The sequence below is a fragment of the Coptis chinensis genome, chromosome 2 (genome assembly GCF_015680905.1).
Source record: "Coptis chinensis isolate HL-2020 chromosome 2, ASM1568090v1, whole genome shotgun sequence".
NCBI classification, from domain to species: domain Eukaryota; kingdom Viridiplantae; phylum Streptophyta; class Magnoliopsida; order Ranunculales; family Ranunculaceae; genus Coptis; species Coptis chinensis.
The window spans coordinates 57,832,934-57,849,762 of record NC_141457.1 but is presented as its reverse complement, the minus strand read 5'-3'; the positions used below and the strand labels follow the sequence as shown (position 1 = coordinate 57,849,762).

Sequence of the window (16,829 nt, the reverse complement as noted above, 5' to 3'; positions counted from 1 at the left end):
AAATCAATCTTCAAAATAGGCTGACGCAGATGGTAATGGCACCATAGACTATGATGAGTTCATCACAACGACAATGTATATGAACAAAAAGGATGGACAAGAGCATCTCTATACTGCATTCCAATTCCAATACTTTGATAAAGATAATAGCAAGTACGTAGTATTAGAACAATTATTTTAGTCCCATAAAAAAATTAAAAAACAATCAAAACACTAATTCGCTAGAAAACTGTGTTGAAACTTCAAATTCATGTTATGTCTTTCAGAAGACCATTTTTTTTTATTACTTGTGAAACATTATGCGAAGTGCCAAACAGTATTTACACCAAATAATAATTGAACATAAAAGTTTTACTGATAGCTTCAGCAGCCGTTTGTTTAGCAGGTACTCTCGGGAGGAATTTGAGTGTAATTGGGCTGCCAATGCTTGGGAAATGTTACATATGTAGTAACAATTGGCTAACAGGATTGTATGAGATGCAAAAGAGATGGTCTTTAGTTTGCACTAATGATACATGTTCTGTATTGATATACAAGAGTAAGTGACGTTAAAATACTTAATTTGATGGTTACTTGAGACGTAAAATGCCTATACCTGAGTTTCTCAAGCAATCTTAAATGGCTTTAGTTGACAGACGCACAATAGACAAATGATGCAGCGCAACCTTCGAGTCCAGCCATGCACTGCTCCTTTTGAAGTTATCAACTGATATTGAAAAGGAACCAGACACCATTTACACTAGACCAATGTGTCCAAAGTTTCAGGATCATTTCCTTTAAATGTCTACCACGAGTCTAATCAATACTTAGGACTTGACTCCGATTGAATTATCACCATGCGTACTGCTATTAATTGTATCATCTAATTTTGTCCTGTCTGAACTGTAATCGCCTTTGCAACTGTGCTTAATACTTTACCCAATTAATCAAATTTACTTATTGAATATAATTTACTAATTCCAGAGTTATGGGCAATGCCAGTTATGTTTTTATATGGTCCAAATTTCCTTCCAATTCCTAAAGGTTAAACAACATATATGATGTCCACACACAATGAGATATGTAGAGATTAACCTCATTGGATACTAACATAGCATCAGAATATGTTGATATAAAATACAAATGTGGTGCGCTGCGCCAAGAATTCTATTCCACCAAATATCCTATTAGTATAGGTTCTAAGATGTGCCAGTATTGCACAAAACATATCTTATTTTTTTTAGTGTGTTACTTGGAGATTATTCCATGTGGATACTCAATATTAGTTGATACATTACTAAATAAGGTCCTAAAATGCAACAACACTACACATAGAATATATTGCACTTTAGTATATTGACTTCAAATGGTTGTAATACAATTAAATCATGACTATTGCTACGGTATAATCAACACTCTTCTCTATCATACTTGTAACGCCTTCAACAAATTAAAAGTTGATTGAATATCTCTATTCAAACAATGCCAATTGCTTTGTGCTCTTATTTAAATAGATTACTATTTCATGGTAAATTACAAACCATTGACAAACGTTACATTTTGATATAAAATGAGATATAATTCCCATTAAAATTAGCAAATTAACCATCACATTCGTTGCATAATTCTTTTCCACAACATTTAAGTGTCCGGTTTTGGATATATCTTGCGGGTCGTGTCGGGTGTTCACCCTTGGTTATTGACTATCCAACGAACATTCTTCATATAGTTTCATGCAATCATATAATTGTTTATTTATGCTTGACCCATGGACGAATAAAAATTCAACCAACCTCATAAAAGTATCATCGAAGCTAATATTTTGTGCCCAAATTTGCATGGCATCACTGCTACTAAATAAATATATATTTGCTTGAGTTATTAATTAGATGATCAATTTGATATATTCATATTGGCATCATCATAAGATAATTGTACAGAGTATGGACCAAGACTTAAAATAAACGGATTACAAATCACCAAGTAGAGGTCGAAAACATGTGTTTCTAAATTAACATTTTGGCTTCAAAGTAAATATTATTAAATCCCGACTCTTGAAAATATAGGTTCCAATTTTGGATCTTTAATAATCCCTTAACAATAGCGGCCAACGTATCCAACGCCTTCCTTTCAAATGCTTCGTCTCCCACAAATTTTACTTCAATTCAGGCAAACAATTTTAAAAATGGAAACCCTTTGAAACAAAGGTGATTACTCCCTCTAGATAACTTCTCACTCATCATAATTCCCCAAATAACATTAATAGCCGAAAAATGATAAATTTGAGAACGTCTAAAGGATGTATAAATTTAGGCTATTATAGTGGAGGACAAGTCAGAGCGACCTACTTCTTTTTGTTATTGGTGTACTTTAATTCTTATATTGATGTAATATCTATCCTATGAAGACTGAGTATGCCATTATGCTGCATATGCCATTGTAACTCCATTTTGGATGATTTATTAACAAACCAAATGACTCAGCTCTGGAGTGTATGTCCTTTTCTTCCAATTCAATATCTACGGTTGCATATTACCTATTTACCTAATGGTTGGATACTGATTTCAGTGAATAGTGTTATATAGATGCTTTTGATGCACTAACTTTTTATCTTTGTCGTTTACAATGTGCACAACGTGCACTTGCTAGGATGAGAGGCTCAAAGTACATGTTATTTGGAGCTATACTTAAAAATTTATTGTTTATTAGCTATGTCTGGAAATCAAATAGAAATGGAGTTCCATTCAATTCAAAATTTAAACGGCTGCCAGTGTGTCTGCTCAGACATAATGTCAATTGTAAGTGTGCTCACCCAAATTATGTTTACACTTTTCGACAAGTTTCGTTTAACATCGCGTGCATAGCACGTGCATCTTGCTAGTATGTAAATACCGTGTTGAATAAATCAAGCGTTGTTGGATGTTTACTTTTTTGAAAGTTATAACTTATATTTGCATTATTTCTCTCTAGCTAGTCTCTACCAATAAACATAACAATTATTTTATGTCTCGTATTTTAATGAAAATGACTAGATCTTAGATTATTTTTGAATCCTGATATATTCTACATAGATTGGTATGTTCTTCCAAAATCCAAATAAGTAGTCCAATTATTGACCAAGTCTCAGATGGATTAGAGACACCCTGAACTGAACTGTGCAACGAATACTAAAATAGTTTGAACCTCTTCCATCTACAGCTTTATTTCTCCACTTAAACAGCAATTTATCTAGTAGGCACTAATCCTTCAAGGAACAGTTATAATTGTATACTTTGGTTACCACAATCAATGAACTCCAATTTAATTAGAGCGCGCCTATAACATTAGTTGATTATACAACCGAACCTTGTACGTACAGTAAACATTTTGTTGAAAAGCGAATAAATAAACATACTTGTTAATCTGTTTCCTTCTTGCATTGCTTCCTAACTTTTATGTTCGCTTTCTAGATAATTTCTTCTTGTTTGTCTTTAATCCAAGGAATCTTTTTCTTTAATTCTTGTTACTGTCTTATGTATTTTGTTGTTTGGTTCATCTTGTTTTCTTCTTTAATTAGTGTATTATTTGTGCAGTAAGTATTATCTGGCTGAAGTTCTTAGGAGATTATGAATGAGTACTTTCCAAAATAGACCTACAACTTTGTAAGCTTCATTGCGTTTTTGGACTCATTGTTTGTCTTTAAGGTAAGAGACCATAAACATTATAATTGATTTTCTTGTTACAGAGCTCTTGTGGATCCAAGTGTCCATACATCCACATCCTCAGCAGCCATATGCAGGCCAAGTCAAAATTATCGACCACATCAACATCGTCAGTTGTTCTATATTATTGTATAAAATATTGCTGTTTCCTTGATAATCTGATCGACATTAATTCTCGGTCCTGTCAAAATATGGCTATATAGTACTATAAGGTTGGTCGAATATGCTAAATATATGTATCTCTTACTATATTTGGATTGTCTGATCTGAGTTGCTTTGGATTGATCTTCTCATACGTTGTGCCTTGTTGCAGTGTATTTAAGAATATCAGGATTTTCTGGTTAAGGGTTACTTGAAATGGCCAATGCTTTTTTTGGCTTTGAACCATTTGATTATGGAAGACTTCAAGATATTTATGTTCCTTTTGAAGGTTATGAGAAGAATGGAGGAATCAACAAAGGGGAGCAAACGCAGTTGTTTGGACTGGAAGACTGGGGAGATCTTGATTTACTATGTTCTCAATATGGTTATCAAGATACTACTGTTCCAGAAAAAGGTGTTTTATTATCAGAAGACAATCAACAACAACAACCATATTCAGATTTCGGAATGCTGGATGATTTTCAATACAATATACTTTCTCCACCATTTGAAGCACCCGAAGACTCTGTCACTCTCGACTCTGTCCTAACTGAACTTTCAGACTATATCCAGCCCAAGAATGAAAGATCATATCCCACCACTATAGCCTCTTTAGAGCTTCTAAATGGATATAAGAGTGGCTTCACAAAGATGAATGGAGAAAGACTAAATGAGCAACATGTTGAACAGCTTAAAATTGTTGATTATCAAAGACTATCAACTGAAGAAGTCATGAGAGTTGCGGGAGCTCAATACATCCAGTTCTCCATCAGAAATGATGATAATCTTTCCATGCTTTCGAATCCATTTGTGTGTGCTTTTTCTGGTCTTAAAGATGAGGAAACCAAAGATGTGGAACTTGCTCACCTTCTTCTGGCGGCAGCTGAGAAAATAGGCTACCAACAATTTGAACGGGGTCGCAGACTGCTCAACCAGTGTGCTTACATGTCATCTAGTACCGGTACTCCTGTGCAGCGAGTTGCTTACTACTTTGTGGAAGCTCTTCAAGAGCGGATAGATCGAGAAACAGGAAGAATCTCTTCAAAGGGAACAAATAAAGGTAGACCGCCTATGGATGTAGATGAATTGATGCTAACTCCTAATTCAGCCATTCTGGAATATCACCAAGCACTTCCTTTCGCTCAAATGTTACAGTTTCCAGGAGTACAAGCTATAATAGAAAGTGTGGCCTCAGCAAAAAAGATCCATGTGATAGATCTTGGGATCAAAACCGGAATAACATGGACAGTTATGATGCAAGCTCTTGCTGCAAGACGTGAATGTCCAATTGAGCTTTTGAAAATAACTGCTGTTGGAACGAAAAGCGGTCAGCGAATTGAGGAGACTGGTAAAAGATTGGCAAGTTTTGCTGAAAGCATGGGCTTACCTTTTTCATTCGAAGTAGTTTTTGTACCAAACTTGGAAGATATCAAGGAAGAGTTGTTTCATGTAGAGGACGACGAAGTAGTAGCCGTCTATTCTGCATTTGTGTTCAGGACCTTGCTCACACGGTCTGATCGTTTAGATTGTATAATGAGAGTGGTTAGGAACCTGAATCCATGTGTAATGGTAGTAACCGAAATTGAAGGAAACCATAATTCACCATCATTCTTCAACCGTTTCATAGAGGCTCTCTTCTTTTATAGTGCATTCTTCGATTGCCTGGAGGTTTCAATGGATAGGGGCAATGAGAATAGAACAACAATAGAGAGAATGTACTTTGGTGAGGCAATCCTGAACATTGTTGCAACTGAGGGTGAGGAACGGACATACCGTCATGTGGGGATTGATGTATGGAGGGCCTTCTTTGCGCGGTTCGGAATGGTAGAGTTAGAATTCAGTCACTCATCCATGTATCAAGCTAACTTGCTTGCAAAGCAATCTGTTTGCGGGAGTTTTTGCACTCTTGATACGAACGGAAAATGCATATTTATTGGGTGGAAGGGAACTCCGCTTCACTCTCTATCTGCATGGAAATTCCATCAAATATAACACACAATTAAACTTAATCTTTAGGCTGTATTGTATTACTTGTTCTGATATTAGTAATCTCTTAACATTATTGTTTGATATTAATTATACAGTCGTAACGTTGAGATTACTTGAATTGTCATTATACATTCCTTCCCACAATTTCACGCGACTACTACTCAAGTACTCAACCTCTCATCAATCAAGGGTAGTGTAGAACATATTTCTTCGTTGATGAGTTCATAACGGTAGTGTGAAGGAGTAATATTCTCATCCTGGAATATCGAGCACGTGTTCAGCATAGTGGAAATACCACACCGACCTCAAACCTAGTTCTCCGAACTACCGTCAGGATGACCTACATCATTAGCTTGCATCTGCGAGCTACGAGATCGCTCTAGAACAAATCGTATCACTACACAGATCATTCTACATCATGACTCAGCTTATCTTCTAGAAGCAATCATTGCCCAAGCTGCTCTTATACAAACTACTGCCGCAAGTTACTAACCACTACAACTAATCCCCATCATTACAACATTCCTACCAACACTATTCTCATACTCCTTCTCAATCTCAACCATGCATTTGTGTTGGTCTTTACACATGTTGGGTGAGGATTCACCTTCACCATCTATAAATACCTCCCATATAAACTACACCAGACCTGATTCTTCTCTCCCCCCAGAATCAAGAGAAGATACGTAGGCAGTTCACTCATTAACGAACTCGGTCTTTACCATACTCAATCCCATTCTCCTTCCATCCTTGTATGTAAAGGTGAACTAAAACGCTCCTTTACATTGGCGCCGTCTGTGGTCTCGATTCCTTGAGAAACCACTTCACAAATCCTAAAACCAAAAAACAAAATTCTCAAGCCCACGAAGCATGGCAAGCCTCGAAGCTCAGATCCAGAGTCTAGCAGGTCAGTTAGGAACGATGAACGAGCAAATCACCCTGCTCAGGCTGAAGATCGCGACGTCGGCACTCTGCTAACGTGCAAGCTAATGATGAACGAACTATCACAACGGATCGACCAGGTGCCTTAGCAGAGGACGACATCAACGAGGTTAATCAACAGATGAACGAACTGTCACAATGGATCGACCAAAGTGCAGTTAAGAAAGACGCCACCCAGATCATTCAGAAAATGCTGAAGACATACCGAGCGTCCCCGTTCACTACTGAGGTACTTAGTAGAGTTTCTCCTCCATATTTTGTCCAACTACGATTTCCGATGTATGATGGCAGCACGTGGCTCGCTATATTCAAAGCCTCGCACTCTATAGTGCATTGGAATTCGATCATCTTCATTGTCGTTTGTTTCCCGCCAGTCTCAAAGACGGCGCGCTCGATTGGTCATTTTTACTCAAGCTAGACTCGATAAAGACCTTTGAGCAACTCACTGATCTGTTTGCTAGTCAGTACATACACAACAGACGTAAAAAAGCTGATCCTGATTCACTCTTCCAGCTCTCATTTGGCGAAGATGAAACCATTCGCCAATTCCTTGGATGGTTCAAAGCTGAACTATTATGCATGGAGAGTGGTCTTAAAGAATCCTTTGCCACACTAGTATTCTCCAACGCCCACCTACCAAAAAGTGGTCCAGGCCGCAAGAACAGAAGTCGGGGAACAAAACAAACAGCAAATGAGAGTTCGCTGTCCTCATACGATCTCCCAGTTACATACTAGACAAGATCAAGCGAGCTGCATACTACCGACCTGATGTACAACTAGCAGATCGACCTGACAAGCCTTACTACGCTTTCCACCTAGCAAAATGTCACGAGACCGATGCGTGCTGGGGGCTAAAGCATTACCTTCAGAACCTCATCGAAGCAGGACATATCAAGCAATACACCAACATCGCTGATGGCGATCTGCGCCATAAACTTATGGCTCGCAGGGTGCATTGTAAAACTCCACCCCGCCATGATCGCCACAATGTTCAAGCTCGCTCCCGTAGCAGAGGACGTCCCAGAGACCGTTCTCTCCATGAGCGACGTCAGCACTCGTCAGATCGCGATAACGACAGAACCAGTCATATGATAACATTTCCAGATGATTCAGTAACATCGTCCAGAGAGAAAAGAAGGTGTGTAGGCGCCTTTCAAGAAGTTTACCATTTTTCTTCCCAAGCCGCACCTACCCCACACAGTTCTTGTCGCAGTTCAGGTGATATCACTTTTATGGAGGCCGACCTCAACAAGGTTTGCCTCCCACACAATGATGCACTAGTAGTCCATGTCAAAATCAGCGACTGGACAGTCAAGCGTGTTCTGATCGATCCCGGTAGTTCATGTGATATTTTGTTTTACCATACCATCCAAGAGATAAACTTGCCCAAATCAGTCTTTATAAACCCAATCACTCCTCTCTACGGGTTCAATGGCTCCATAGCCGACCCAATATGTGATATCATACTCCAATCTCTGTGGGATCTAGAGAGGACAAAGTCACCTTCAATACGAGTTTCAGAGTCCTGGACATCAAGTCGTCTTACAACGCCATCCTAGGATGGCATTGGATTCATCAAATGCAACCTATACTGTCTACACTACATCAAGTTCTTCGCTTTCCAGGCCCTAGGGGAATGAAGGAGCTTCGAAGTAATCAGCTCGAGGCTTATCATTGTAACGAAATCTTTTCAGCGAATAAGGCCGCTGACTTACCTATCTGCACAAGGAACGAGCCCATCAGCTACACAATGGCCAAAGATTTGGTCGCTGAGGTCAGAGCCAAAGCACCAAAACAGAACGCTGGGGGCTCCACCAAGAAGGTCTATTCGTCTGTACAGACCCCAGAAGTCACTCCAGCAGTTGTTACACCACTAGTCAGGATCTCAGAGGTCACTCCAGCATTTGTTGCTCCACCAGTCAGGACCCCAGAGGTCACTCCAGCAGTTGTTGCTCCACCAGTCAGGACCCCAGAGGTCACTCCAGCATTTGTTGCTCCACCAGTCAGGACCCCAGAGGTCGCTCCAGCATTTGTTGCTCCACTAATCAGGACCCCAGAGGTTACTCCAGCAGTTGTCGCTCCACCTGTCAGGACCCCAAAGGTCACCCCGTCATGCGTTATACAACATATACAGATTTCAGAGATCACTCCAGCCCCTGTTGTCATGACTACAGAGGCCACTTCAGCCCCTATTGTCGTCGCCACAGAGGTCGCTCAAATCCCAGCTGCCAAATCTACCATCCCTCCGAAAGGCAAAGCATCTCCAGAAATCAATCCCCTTGAGGACGCATCATCGTCATAGGCAGCATCCCAACTTGCAGAAAGAGAGTGAGTGAACTTAGGAACAGAAGACGACCATAAGTTCGTCTAGGTAGGGGCTAACTTAGACCCTACACTCAAGGCTCAGCTTGTAAACTTTTTAGCAGTGAATAAAGATGTTTTCGCTTGGTCGTATATAGATATACCGGGTATAGATCCTAATATTGTATGTCATAGACTAAATGTAAATCCTAATGCTAGGCCAGTTTGTTAGCGACCTTGAAGATTATCCCTGAGATTTCAAAAAGCAATCAATGATGAGGTCGACAAACTAAAGCAAGTCGGTTTCATCAGAAAGGTCGATTACCCAGACTGGATCGCTAACATAGTAGCAGTTCCAAAAAAGAATGGCACAGTCCGCCTCTGCGTTGACTTCACCAATGTCAACCACGAAACACCTAAAGATAGCTTCCCTTTGCCTAGAGTCGACCAACTTGTGGACCAGACTTGTGGCCACGAGCTCCTATCATTTATGGATGCATACAGTGGATATAACCAGATCCCACTCGCTGAAGAAGACCAAGAGAAAACGTCATTCATCACCAAACAGGGAATTTACTGCTACAACGTCCTCCCCTTCGGCCTCAAGAGCGCTGGAGTGACTTATCAACGGCTGGTCACTGACATGTTCCAGGACATGTTAGGGGAGACCATGGAAGTCTATATCGACGACATGGTCATCAAGAGCAAGAAATCAGGTGACCACCTCACTGACCTTGAGCAAGCGTTCTCCAGGTTACGCCGGACTCGAATGAAGCTGAATCTAGAAAAGTGCCTTTTTGGAGTGTCCTCAGGGAAGTTTCTAGGGTACCAAGTATCACAGAGGGGGATTGAAGCTAACCCAAAGCAAATCAGAGCATTCTTGGACATGCCTGATCCACAGACAAAGAAGCAAATACAGAAGCTATCAGGAATGGTTGTAGCACTTAACCGATTCATATCCAGGGCGTCATACAAATGTCGACCGTTCCTGCAACTTCTTAAAAAAGGTGAGCAGTTCTTGTGGAATGACCAATGCCACCAAGCATTCTCCACCCTCAAAGAGTACCTGACTACACCTCCCATCCTGGCAAAACCAACAGATGGCGAAACGCTGGGGCTTTATCTAGCAATATCAAACTTTGCCATCAGTTTGGTTCTCTTCAAAGAGGAAAATAACTCAGAGAAACCGATCTACTTTACAAGTAAGACGCTAACTCTAGCTAAAAAGAATTACTCTTACATTGAAAGAGCAGTACTTGCATTGTTATATTCTGAAAGGAAGTCCAGGCCTTACTTTCAAGCGTATCCAATCAAAGTACTCACCGACCTCCCGTTGAAGAAAATCCTTCATAAGGAGAACAAGACAACTCGCATGGCAGTATGGGCCGAAGAACTCGGGGAACACCACATCGAGTTCGTCCCACGCACCTCTCAGAAAGGGCAGGTCGTTGCAGATTTCCTAGCAGATTTTCTTGTCGACGACCTAAATTGGGAACCAGAAACAGATGTCCCATCCACAAAGAAGAATGACAAGACTGTCTGGTCTCGCTTTGTGGATGGATCTAGCAACCCCGAAGGAAGTGGAATCGGAGTTGTCTTAGTATCCCCAGATAGGCCAATGATGGAGAAATTAGTTCGCATCGACTTTGCAACCTCCAACAACGAGGCGGAGTACGAGGCATTAATCATGGGGCTTCGAATGGCGCTACAGCTCGGTGTACAAGAGCTCCAAGTCTTTAGTGACTCACAACTGGTTGTTCGCCAAGTTGCTAAAGAGTACACTACCCACGAAGGTAACCTTTCTAAATACCTTCAAGTTGTTTATCAGTTACTTCCTTCTTTCAAGAAAGCCATAATAAATTATTTTTTGTGCGACGAAAATCATCACGCGGACAATTTAGCTTACCTGGCTACCTAAACACTGAACTGCGCCTCTAGGTAGTTACCCATTGAAGTGATTGACCGACCTGTTTACCAAGCTAAACACGTCTTAGAAGTCAGCGACCTGTGCCCACTCTCTAAGGATCAGATGAGTCAAACATGGATGCAGCCCATCATAGAGTACATCCAGCACGGTACACTCCCAGAAGAGCGTGCCAAAGCCAGACAAATTCTATATCAGGCACGCCGTTATTGCTTGGTTACTAACAAGTTATTTCGAAAATCTGCTGGTGGACCTTACTTGAGGTGCATAAGCCCAGAACAAAGTCAATTAATTTTTGCTGAAATTCATGAGGGAGAGTGCGGAAACCATGCTGGAGGTCACTCTTTAGCTCACAAAGCGATCTCCCAAGGATACTTTTGGCCTCGAATGCAGATCGATGCCAAACACATATGTTCTCAAGTGCATCAAATGCTAGACCTTTGGCCACAACATCATCCAACCAGCTCACAAGTTGTTTAACATTGCGAGCCCTTGGCCATTTCACATATGGGGCATGGACATCATGGGTTCATTCATCCCACAAAAAGTACCGATTTTCACTTCGTCTTAGCTGCAATTGATTACTTCACTAAGTGGGTCGAAGCAATTCCTTTAGCTTATGTCAAGGAATCACACGACAGAAATTTCATCTGGACGCATATCATTACCATATTTGGCTTACCACACACATTGGTGATGGACAATGGTTCCTAATTCAAGGGAAAAACAGTCAAGGAGTTTCTAACCAAGTGGAAGATTGTCCATGCATTCTCCACTCCTCAATATGCTCAAAGCAATGGCCAAGCAGAGGCTAGCAACAAAGCAATCTTAGAAAATTTGAAGAAAAAGATTGAAAAGAACAAGAGCCAATGGCCAAATCAGTTAGAGAACATTCTGTGGGCTCATCGCACCACAGCTCGCTCCAGCACAGGCGAGACTCCATTCTCCTTGTGCTATGACACAGAAGCCGTTATTCCCACCGAACTGACAGTCACTACGACTCGCTCAGAACTCGTCGAGTCTGGACATAATGACTCTGTCCTAGCTCGAGAGGTCGACTTGCTAGAAGAACGCCGTGACCTAGTAGCCACCAGAGTGGCATCTTACCAACAAACTCTGAAGAAGTCCTACAACAAGCGAGTACATCCTCGATCTTTTCAACCTGGTGATCTAGTTCTGAAAAAGACTCAAGATGACTCCAAGCTAGCACCAACATGGGAAGGACCATACATAGTGGAACGAGTTGTAAGCAATGGAGCGTACTGGATCAAGACCCAAGAAGGGAAACCATTGCCATGCCCTTGGAACACTTATTTGTTAAAGAAATTTTATCAATAAAAATGCATTATTGTACATTCCATGTTTTTTATTTATTGTAAATTCAGGTTTAGTTTACTTGTGTTTGTATTACAACCTACTCCATTCAATCTCATCAACAAAACACCGAACTTGCACTGAAAGCACCACCAGTATACGCGTTTCAACGCTCTCAGGAAGCACTACGCTTTCATAAGCTACCACACTCTCCGTGAGCAGCACGCTATCTTGAGCTTACATGCTCCATAACCTTTCTAATTCTCACTAGTTGAGGACCTGTACTTCTAGGATCAACTCAGTGAGAACGCTCTCAGTGAGCACTACGCTTTCATAAGCTACCACGCTCTCCATGAGCAGCACGCTCTCTTTAGCTTACAGGCTCCATAGCCTCTCCAATTCTCACTAGTTAAGGACTTATACTTCTAGGATCAACTCAGTGAGAACGCTCTCAGTGAGCACTATGCTTTCTTAAGCTACCACGCTCTCCATAAGCAGCACGCTCTCTTGAGCTTATAGGCTCCATAGCCTCTCTAATTCTCACTAGTTGAGGACCTATACTTCTAGGATCAACTTAGTGAGAACGCTCTCAGTGAGCACTACGCTTTCATAAGCTACCACGCTCTCCGTGAGCAGCACACCCTCTTGAGCTTACAGGCTCCATAGCCTCTCTGATTCTCACTAGTTAAGGATTTATATTTCTAGGATCAACTCAGTAAGAACGCTTTTAGTGAGCACTACGCTTTCATAAGCTACCACGCTCTCTGTGAGCAGCACGCCCTCTTGAGCTTACAGGCTCCATAGCCTCTCCAATTCTCACTAGTTGAGGACAAATACTTTTAGGATCAACTCAGTAAGAACGCTCTTAGTGAGCAATATGCTTTTATAAGCTACCATGCTCTCTGTGAGCAGCACGCTCTCTTGAGCTCATAGGCTTCTTAGCCTATCAAATTCTCATTAGTTGACTACCTTTAACTTTAGGATCAGCTCAAAGAGAATGCTCTCCGCGAGCCCTACATCATATTAGGCTAGCACGCTCACCCGAGCTACCAAGCTCCACAGCCTATATGGTTCTTACGGGTGGGCAACTCGCATATAAGAACGTTATCTATGAGCAAAACGCTTCTTTAAGCTAACTTTCAGGTTTCTTAGCCATTATACGCCATAAGCATTATAAACGGAAAACTAGCTACAAGCAATCAAGCATAAGCAAAAACATGCACTCCATACACATTCATCAATGGAACTGCCCAACCAATGACAGGAAACTAGTTCGCAAATCCACCGATCTGCTGGGTCTACCTAGGAAATCTAGATCGGTATTTCTTATAATTTTTGCAAAATATAGAATTGCCACTTTTGTGGAAACCAATTCATTATGTATCTGTACCAAAAAGGCGAACTGCTCAGGCAAGCCTGAGAAACCAGCTCTACTGTTTAACTCTTTTACAGAGAGGAGAACTAACAAAACATCCAAAAAATTCTTCAACATTTACCAGAGAACAAGTCCAGTAGTCATCGTCTAGAATCTGCAACAACGTGTTTGTCCTTAGGAGCAGCACTGGTTGAAGGAGTGTGCCTCACATCCCTGGGCACAACACGTATACTCGTACCCAGAGCCCCACGGTCACAATCCTCATTTAGCTGCAAGTATTTCTTGTTCAGCTCGGCATATTCGATACAAGCCACGTCGTATGCATCCTGCGTCTTACGTGCAACCCTCTGACAACGCTTGGCATACTCCATCACCTCTGCCAGCTTAGTTGCAAGTCCTTCATCGAGTTAACTAATGCCGACTTCTCCTCAGTGGCATCACGATACTTTTTCATCATCACTTGCAGTTTCTTTTTCTCAGCTCCCAACTCAGCTCGCATGCAGCCCAGCTTGACTCGAGCACCTTCATCGTTATCAGCACGCTTAACAGTATTTTTCAGCTTATCATACCTAGCAAAAATACTACAAGTCAAATACCAAGATTAGAGACGCCCATCAAACAAAAAGGAGACATATCATAGCAAGAGCTTACCAAGCAATAGGCCATGTCCATGGTCCCTAATAGCGATCCCAGGTCTGCATCCTCCGTTTCTGCTTTGTCACCATCCAGAACTATTCCCTCCAGAAGACTGTTCGCTATAGGTGCCGAGTGGAAGCTACAATCAGAACGCTTGACATTGCGTTTCTTCCCTGTCTTCCCAACATAGAAAAACTTGCTCCCTATGTCATCAACACACTAAGAAGAGCTGTCACCAGCGGCAGCTTAACCCAAATCACCACGTGCCTCAGCTTCCAGGTCGGCCTCATCCCTCCGACCGGGAGACCTGAACACAGTGCCCCCAAGCGAGCGACCTGCTCCTTTGGATCGCTTGTTTCTCTTGGCCTCAGGCGCAATAGCTTTCCTCTTGCCACGATCACTATGACGATGAGGGTGGAATTCCATCTCATCCATCACAAGGGGAGAGGTTTCCCTTGGTCCCCCATCACCAGTAGTATATCCACAACACCTGACCATAATAGAGTCTACAAACACAACAGTGTTTAGCGAACTAACAACAAGAACACAGTGGTTATGTTCAAAGATAGAGCCACAACACTGAAAAACACATACCTGAGTTGATCAACAAAGAAAAATGGCGCACGAAGTTTGGAGAAGAAGAGTTTCAACAATGAGAAGAGCAAATATCATTGGTCTTCTAGGAACAGTTCTATTTATTCTCAAATAACGTATCTTCCCTAGGCACTCCATAATTACATCGAGACACCAAATGTCAGGCCACCTGGCAGCCATCATTTCATATCTTCGACTGCTCATATTCCTACATGTGCCATGCACGTACTGTAGTCCTTCCAATCTAAGGATAATCGTGACCTGCAATGCTAAGCACGCATAAAGATCAAGAACGCTCATCCAGGATCACATGTTACTTAGTCACTCACTCTTACCAAGGGTCGCCCACACAGCCAAACCATTCTAACAATATTAAAGAATCATACATTCACACCAACAAAAGTTAAATAGAGTGGAAAAGCAAAAACCAGCATTTCATAAAAGTAAAAGGACGAACTGTTCAACCAAATTCAGGCCCCAGTTTGTCTACTAGCTGAGCTACTGAGTCTACTCAGGAAATCTAGCTCGGCTAATCATCATTCACCATACAACAAGCTCCCTATAACAGTACGGGGAGCCAGTTCCCCCAATGTTTTGACAATCATAAAAAGAAAGTCAAACTGTCTAGGTTACCCCGGAAAACCAGCTCTAATGTATCACAACTTACAAACATTAGAATCAAGAAAATACCCTCACAACTCTCAAACTCCAGGAAGCACATCCAAATTTTCAACAACTAGAGGGTCTTCAAACCCTACATCACCCCCTTCAATCATAACCGAAAGACCATCCGCACCCAAGTTCACAAACACATCTGGCGTAACACCTTCAGTTTGGGATTCAACGACCTCTTGAGCAGATACCTGAGAAGTGCTCAAAAAGTGCAATTTAACCCTCGATTATGACTCTTGTTTAGCCATCTTAGTAGACTAATAGTGTTTGTAAGTTATGTTTTATAATTCTACAGGTCAAAGAGAGAGTTTTGTGGAATATTACAGAAAAAGGGGTAAAACGGAGCAATTTGAAACATTAAGGATTACATGGGAAGCCCGTGGACAATCATGGAGAAGGCCAAGGAATTGGAGCTATTAAAGATGCGACTTGGACCTATTTTAAAGCCTATTTGGAAGCCCAAGGCCAAATGATTCGTTGCTTGGACCGAAGCCCACAAAAGAGGATAGAATGATAGAGCAGAAGAGACAAAATCGGCTAACGCGTCTGGGACACATGGATCGAGCGTCCAGAGCATTGCTTGCGTCTGAGACGCATGAATCGACACTGTAGCCAATTCTTTCTCAGTTTTGGAGACAAAGTTGGACTCTGAAAGAAGTTTATTTGTATTAGGAAACAAATAACGGTTTGGAATGCTTCTAGAGCTCATTGTAACCTCTATAAATAGAGGACCTAAGTGCCTCATGTAATTTGCCAATTCACTTATACTCTTGTCTCCAGAACTTGAGGCAGAGAGACATTAATAATAAAAGATCGGTTTTAACTAGTTAAGTCTTAATAAATTAGTCTTTCTAGTCGTATGTTTTTCGACTCTTCTTCTTCTCGTTCTTCGTGTTCTTCCTTCTTTATGGAAGGCTAATCTCCTCCTTCAAGGGAGGAGATGAAGCCAGTGCTTAAAGTTTAATGATTCTTTTGATTCATGGTGTTCTTCAATCAGGTTTGTTCTTTATGTTTTTAGTTATTAGTTTCATTGCCCAGACCAGGGGATTGAAGTATAGATTAAGGTTTTTATTTATTGCAATCGAATATCATGCTAGTTTAGGGGTTTATTTATTGCAATTGAATATTTGCTAGTAACATGCTTTTATTTATTGCAATTGAATATAATGCTAGAATAGGGTTTTATTTATTGTAATTGAATATTATACTATTATTATCTACTTTTCTTCTAGTTGTGTAATGTTTTAGAGTAAAGAAAGTA

General features: G+C 41.1%; 1 protein-coding gene across 1 annotated transcript; it reads left to right on the top strand.

Annotated features, from left to right (window-relative positions):
- The first annotated feature begins 3,840 nt into the window (after nucleotides 1-3,840).
- On the top strand, nucleotides 3,841-5,922 carry LOC147516808 (DELLA protein RGL1-like). Its single transcript, XM_086589272.1, has one exon. The coding sequence runs from the start codon at nucleotides 4,038-4,040 to the stop codon at nucleotides 5,811-5,813; it is 1,776 nt and encodes a 591-aa protein (XP_086445398.1). The 5' UTR covers nucleotides 3,841-4,037; the 3' UTR covers nucleotides 5,814-5,922.
- Nucleotides 5,923-16,829: the final 10,907 nt, after the last annotated feature.

Coding starts and splice junctions, on each gene's coding strand:
- LOC147516808 (XM_086589272.1), top strand. CDS start 4,038: ATGGCCAATGCTTTTTTTGGCTTTGAACCATTTGATTATGGAAGACTT.